This window comes from Megalops cyprinoides, chromosome 9 (genome assembly GCF_013368585.1).
Source record: "Megalops cyprinoides isolate fMegCyp1 chromosome 9, fMegCyp1.pri, whole genome shotgun sequence".
Taxonomy (NCBI): domain Eukaryota; kingdom Metazoa; phylum Chordata; class Actinopteri; order Elopiformes; family Megalopidae; genus Megalops; species Megalops cyprinoides.
In genome coordinates, this window is record NC_050591.1 from 35251766 (window position 1) to 35259158 (window position 7393).

At 45.3% G+C, this 7393-nt stretch overlaps 1 protein-coding gene across 2 annotated transcripts in view; it reads right to left on the reverse strand.

Moving 5' to 3' along the window:
• LOC118782697 (disks large homolog 2-like) overlaps nucleotides 1-4073 on the reverse strand; it is a 98665-nt gene extending 94592 nt beyond the window's left edge. For both annotated transcript variants that reach the window (XM_036536172.1, XM_036536171.1), the window contains exon 1: nucleotides 3996-4073. In XM_036536172.1, the coding sequence (XP_036392065.1) occupies nucleotides 3996-4073 (78 nt within the window). The remainder of the gene's footprint in view (nucleotides 1-3995) is intronic.
• Nucleotides 4074-7393: the final 3320 nt, after the last annotated feature.

Below are 7393 nucleotides of genomic sequence, written 5' to 3' on the forward strand. Positions count from 1 at the left end.
TGTTCATTTTCTGCATGCGCCCTCTGGGGGAAACCTGGCGTGGATTAACACTGACCTCAACTGCACCGCAGAAAACCCTGGTGCACCCTTTTAAGATGAGCCGGTCTGCTAATTAGCGTGCATCCCAGCTGTGCTGAATTCAGATGGTGGTGGGGGGGGGGGCAGTCGGTGGGGGGATCTGTGCCATTTCAGCTCTCGATAAGCGTTCACGCAGTCCATCTCACCACTGCGAGACCCCGTCAGGGTGAGCTGGAACAGATCCGACAGGGCTGCTCGTCCGAGCGTCTCCTCGTTAAACGATTCCCCGTCCCAGAGGACCAAAAGGACTGGGGGGGGTGGGGGTGGGACACTGATCACCATGTCACCCCGATGGTTTGTTACCCTCGACAACGCATGCCAGTTTAACAGAGAGGCTGTGAGAGCAGCCTGTGGACCCCAAAGCAAATGGCGAGGCTGTTTCTCATTCCTCCCAGGTGATACACCTGCCAGGATTATGCTAATTATGAGATCACTGATATTTTATCTTGGGTTACTTTATGCCACCTTTCCTGCAAAACGTACATTAAGATACAGCCCATAACTGAGAAATCCCAAGCCCACCTCAGTGGTTCCGCTTCCTACCCAAGGTCCATAATGATGGGAACGAAAGAGATCACACATACAAAGACACAACCCTCTCTGAACATGTGGACAGTTCAGCATGAGCTGAATATTAAAATGAATATTAAATATTAAACTCAGGAGGAGCCACATCCCCTACACAGTCACAACCTTCTGAGGGCAGTAGCGTGGGGAAATGGTAAGGAGGCTGCCAGTTCTGTTCCTCAGTGAGGCCCTGCTGCTGTACCCTTGAGCATTCCACAACTCTGCCTACTTCAGCAAAAACATCCTGCTATATAAAACGAAGGATATGTAAGCTGTTTAAGTCACTCTTGATATGAGCTGCTCCTGATCAGAGAATGTAAATGTAACATAAATGTAACGCAGTCACATCTATTATCTATTATTATATGGCAAAAAAAAATGATCTGGAAATAACCTATAACCATCATAAGAAATAAAGGGTGGTGTTTACCCTTTAAAGAGGCAGCATGCTGATGCCTGGGTTTTTTTTCTTCCTGCGGATGTTTAATTCTGTGTGGGCGTGTCTCTACCCAGTGAGCGTGGCGGGGGGCTGACACCGACGAGGGTGACAAACGGCCATGTGTGTGGGGGAGCCTTGCAGCAGTCAAGCCGACCTGCCCCTGTATCTCCCTCCTTCCACAGCTCCTCTTCTTTTACCTTCTGCGTGTGGAAACACGGCTTCGCACGCAAGACAGAAGCGCACCAACAGACTGCCGCAGGGGCCGTGATTAGCAAACTACGGCCTTGGAGTCTCAGACTTTTTTCCTCCACTGTGTGCGAGGAAGGAAACAGCAGACTGAGCCAGCAGCCTGCCGACGACATCACCGAGGCTCTGGGTGCCATTCTCACTCCTCCTTCCCATCATCCACTGGGGCATCCTTTAGTCAATCCCAGCCAGACTTTGTCCCACCTCATTTCTATGGTGTGTCAGAGAACAGAAGTGACAAGGAAACAAAGCTTCACAAATATCTTCATGGGTGATGATGATGATGGCTATCAATATAATTAAAAATGTATTATTAATAATATGAATGCCAATACTACTACTTACTACTACTACTAATAATAATAATAATAAAGGCTTGTTCAGGGGTTGTTTGTTACACTATCAGGGTTTAAGCAATAGCCATCTTACATTTTCATTCTGAGATATTACATGTTTTCAGATGTGAAGCTTTGGATGCCAAAGCCTTTTTCACTCAGACGATCTTCACAAAACCTACTGAAGACAACCGGAAAACAGGACACATTCGATAGCTTTCACTTCACAACGCCTGCTATTGGCACAACTCGACATTTACTGAAGCAATTCAAGATAAAACACCTGGCTGGAGAAATCAAGTGCAGCTCTCAACCCTGCAACCCTCCAGCAGCGATGTGAGTCCCTCTCCCACTCCAGCACAGCACAGTCACCCATTGAGCCGTCTGGAACAGTGGTAAAGAGCAGGTCCTGTAACCCAAAGGCTTGATTCCTGGGTGGGACATTGCAGACCCATACAAGAAGGTATCTCATCCGAACTGCCTCAATTAAGATCCGTTCAATTTCCATAAAATCAAAGCATGAAGGCTGCGTTTGATGTGCTTATAGTGGTACTTTTATTTGTCTTGGAGTCTGATGAAAGGATTGCACCTGGCTGTTGACCCCCCCCCCCCCCCCCCCCACCACCCCCCACATCCCCCACGGCTGTGTGGACATCTTAAACAGGGAAAAGAAAGGGGGGAGATGGGGCAGAGGAGGGACACCGCTGGCACGGAGGGGAAGTGGTAAGCGGGACTTTTCGAGTCGTGGACAGGACTTGGTTAATTTCATAAAGATTGTCTGAAATGTCTTTCCCCGAACATTAATTTGGAACTTGGAACTCAATTTGTATAAACTGATAATGGAAAAATTGTAAGCTACGCAAGTCGCTCTGGATGAGAGAATCAGCAGTGTAAATGTAACGTAAGCCGACTGGCAGGACTTTCCTAGTGAAGCCCCTCCCACTGACGGCAGAGACGGGAATGCCATCTGGGACCGTGGGGGAATGGCGTCTTCACGTTTCCAGCTCACCACACAGTGAAACCTGTTGACGCTACGCGCGAAACTTCACACTCCGCACAACCAAATGGAACCGTCTGTGATACCGCTGCCGCTAACGCCGATGCCGAAACACAATAACCCCGTCATCTATCCGCGAATTCATGCGCATCTGACACCTTCGCAGGAAAACGGTAACGTTTGGCACCATCTCTAAAAAAAAAAAAAAAAAAAAAAAAAAAAAAAAAAAAAGTTACTCACACTGAAAAGACTGAAAGGACAGCACTGAGGGGATTGCTTGGATACTTAAAGCCTCTCTCATGCGCAAAATCAACAGGAGAGAGAACAACAGCAGACAAACTGCATCGAATGCAAAGCACAGTGCTTTCAATTAGTTACAGTTCTGCTGTTTTCTGGCAAACAGGGGCATGAACATGGCACAAGAAAAACAGACAACAAAACCAACACGAACAAATATGTAAGACTCCGGCCGGGATGGAAATATGCAGTGAATATGCATATTATTCCAGTTGCGGAGGGCTGCTCAAGATAACATAACCAGAGGAGCTGCTGGAAGGCAATAGCAGAACTATGGGAAAAGAGAATAACAGACACCCCAATGTGCTCAAGTCATTTGCAAAGAACAAATAAAAAAATACCTTCCATTAGGCATAAATAGAAACAATGATACATATGATCTAATGAGCGCAATCACTGCGCAATTTACATCTTGTATGAAACAATGGCATTAGGAAGCAACTTTGATACCCCTTCCTTAAGATCTCCAGTAGATAAATGCATAAGCTATTTCAATTGCAAATAGGGCTATATAGCACAGGCTTTCAAAGAGAAAATTATACATGTGTTTCATAAGGTTTTCCTCATTAATGCAAAGGATGAATACTGAACACTACATAGATGAAAAGCTCTATCCGTTCAATAGCTTTCAGTAGTACCTGTGATAATAAACCCATGAATATCACATGACATGAGCTTCATATGTAAGAGTTAAACTCCCATCAAAGCACATGCATGTTGTATAACACTTTGAATTACAGGAAGCAAGGAGGTAGGAACCACCAAGACATGCATGGAAACAGAAACACACACACACACACACACGCATGCATGCACACTCACACACACACACACACGCACGCACACACGCACGCACACTCACTCACACACACGCGCGCGCGCGCACAGGTACGTACACATGCACGCATGCACACACACACACATGCACACACGCACACACAGACACAGACACAGACACAGACACAGACACAGACACAGACACACACACACACACACACACACACACACACACAAGCACACAAGCACACAAACCTACCTTCTGAATTTTAGCTTTCCTGGCATTATTTACAAGCCTTCTGCCCAGCTTCTTGGCGTACCAGATAGAGGCAAACATATCTCAGAAATGCTGTCACTCAACTGAAGAGCAAAAACTCAGAAGGTGCTTCAGCATCGGTCAGAGCTCAGCGTAATCCAATCGAATGATCGCCGGGAGAGGAGACAGTCTGCAGGAGTGGGACTCCAGTCAGCTCTCTCTCTCTCTCTCTCACACACACACACTCCCTCTCTCGCTCTCTCTCTCATGCTCTCCCTCTCTCTCTTTCTCTCTCACGCTCTCTCATCTGTCACTTTCCCTTACTCCTTCACTCCCTCTCTTTTTAAATCTCTCACTTTCCTTTTCACTCTCTCTCACTCTTTTGCTCCCTCTCTCTCTCCCTCTCTCTCTCTCTCTCTCTCTCTCTCTCCCTCACCCCCCCCCCCCCACCCCCCCGTCAGAGGTTCCCTGCTCCCATCTGTAGGTCTGTTTACATTTCACCAGCAGGAGGAGCAGAGAGTGCGTCCTCACATTCTGCCCACTCTCAGCCTGCCACAGCGAGTGCCTCCGTGCTCACTTCCAGATCCCGTAAGCATGATCATCCCACACCGCACTCGCCGGGGCGACTCACAGGACGGACACCTGTCCAAACGCTCGGCCCCTCGGGGCAGTACAGGGGGGAGCGGGGCGGGGAGTGTCACTCACAGCGCCCCCTGTCGCAGTGAGGCTACTCTGATTTTTTTTTTTTCCTTCATTTCAGAGTTTTTCCTTCCTGTTTGCTTTCCCTGTCCAAGCCTTCTGTCCATCAACAGTTTCTATGATGATAAATTAACGGGCCTCTCCAGATGGGCAAATGTCACACACACACACACACACACACACACACACACACACACACACACACCACCTCTCTCCACAGATTTTAGAAGTATAAAATCTGTATAATCTTTGTGGGCAGAATCACACATTAGCATTCTTGTCCACAGAATCTTATATCTCATTGGGTATAAAATACTGAATGACAGTGGTACAAAAACTACTACTATTTCTACTACTGTTGCTGCTGCTACCTCTGCTCTTAATAACAATCTTAATAATATTATAGTTTATGTATTCATATGAGCTTTCTTAGGAGGCTGTTTGATGTCTCTTCTTTGTGACTTGCTCTTAACTTTTATAAAGAGATTACACCTAGCCTTAACAGGATCCGATTGCATTTACCTGTTTACATTCACCTGTGCACCTGTAAACTGCAAAAAAAAAAAAAAGTTTTAGAACTTGCCATAATGTTTCAATGTAGTTTTGAATATGAAACTGTGACTGGCTGGTTTTTTTTTCCACTTTTAAGAACAAACTGCAGAAGCACAAGGATTGAATGCACCTTGAAAACAATCTTCACTTCACCTACGGCACCTTCTGCGGCTCACTGTTATTCCAAAAAACAAATCACAGTTTTGCATCAAATACCCTAGTGTGTGACATCAGGTTACCAAGCAACGCTGCTCTTGGATCCAGACCAAATGTTGAGTTTAGATAATTATCCTCACAACGGCACAAAGATAAATCACAAAATCTACAGGCCTATTTACACGCCTTTAAAACATATTCTGTTTGTGTTTTGTTAAACCATTTATATATAGAACAGATATTTTAATGACTTCCTGTTTTCCAACTTTCTGTTCAATGCCCTTGTTTAAGAGCTGTTTAAGACCTTGTTTAAGAGCTAAAGTAATGCAGAAAAATAATCTGAATCTAAATGATAATAAACTGAATATTCATCCACTGCCCTAATCATCATCATGTCAGGCATGATTAAGCTTTGTAATCTTCCACATTGACAGCAGTAAGTGAAATTTACAATAAATAACATTCTTTTCTCGTGGCTTAGCTTTGTTGCGCAAAAACTAACCAAAGAAGAAGGAACTTCTTCCAACTTATATTCTAAACTAAATGCAAGTGGAGTAATTGAATTAATTGATAATCAGAAATGCAGCACAGGCCAAAAAGCTGCTGATATGTTCCTGTGAGTATCAGAGTCTCATCTGATGCAAACATTAGCACAAGCTGGAGGTGAGAAGCTCATTAAGACTGGATCAGCACTTCATCACACTTCATACAGTAGGGGGCATATTAACACTGCCTTATCAGCATGCTCTTCATTTACACTCAAATCAATGGCATAACAAGCACGTCACAAATTAGACCTGTGATAAATAATTCAACAAACAGAATATGATGTCCCTGACAAGCCCATAAACAGCACAGTTTTTACCTTGTGCATCCAGAATATTCTCAGATATTCTGAACCGCACACAGGCACGTCTGGGCCGTGTGCCTTCACATTCCAAATGATTGTCTGTAACGTCTGTTTCTGTTCTGGAACATTCCGGAAGGTTTGACTTGCTTCTAAAATGCAGAGTCATAGTAGGCAGCATGCTTCCAGAATGGAACCCACAGCACACAAACAGAACCTGCCCTATTCAAATGGCGTTAGCTTTATTACCGTTCTGGAGCAAATGTTTTCAGCAGGCACACTGCATGTAATAGATGGCCTGGGCCCTCTCTTGGACGAGCCCCCACGTTTGGCACGACACAAAGCTCCCAACAAATGCTGCTTATGACAGTGACCAAAAGGAGGACCAGCTTGATTAAACAGCTCCCTGTGCCGCGCTTTACACACAATTAAATCAGTTAGCCATGCTAGGGAAACACATCGATACGGACATCGATACGTTAATTGTCTGAGCACTGGGCTGAATTACGGTCCGGCTCTCAGCCTGTCACCTGCACAGTAACGTCAGTGCGGTGTAGTGGTAAGGAGCCCCTGCATAATATCAATCAGATGCAGGCCAGATGTCTAACGAGGTCTGAGGGAAACCGCAAGGTGGCCTATCAGCATAAAACTCAGGCGTGCAACACAGCCTTACAGATGCTTAGAGGAGCCTTTAGAGATGCAGAGCAAAGGCCTGGAGTATTCTTCTAAAGCAGCCATTTGCTGTTCCAAAAGGAGACTGTGAATCAGCTCAGCTGTCTCTTCTTTAACGCCATTATCAATAAGAGCCACATATAGTAATATTACATTACATTACTGTCATCTAGCAAACATCCTTATCCAGAGTAGCGAACATGTAGTAGGTTACTACAGTATTATATTCATTTATACAGCTGGATATCTACTAGTTGGATATCTAGGCAGTTGTGCGTTAAGTACCTTACCCATGGGTAAAACAGCAATGCCACAGCATGGAATCAAGCCAGCAACCATTTGGTTACAAGCCCTGCTACTTACCACTACACCACACTGCTGCTATTTACCACTACACCACACTGCTGCCCTGCTCCTTACCACTACACCACACTGCTGCCCTTTACCACTACACCACACTGCTGCTCTTTACCAC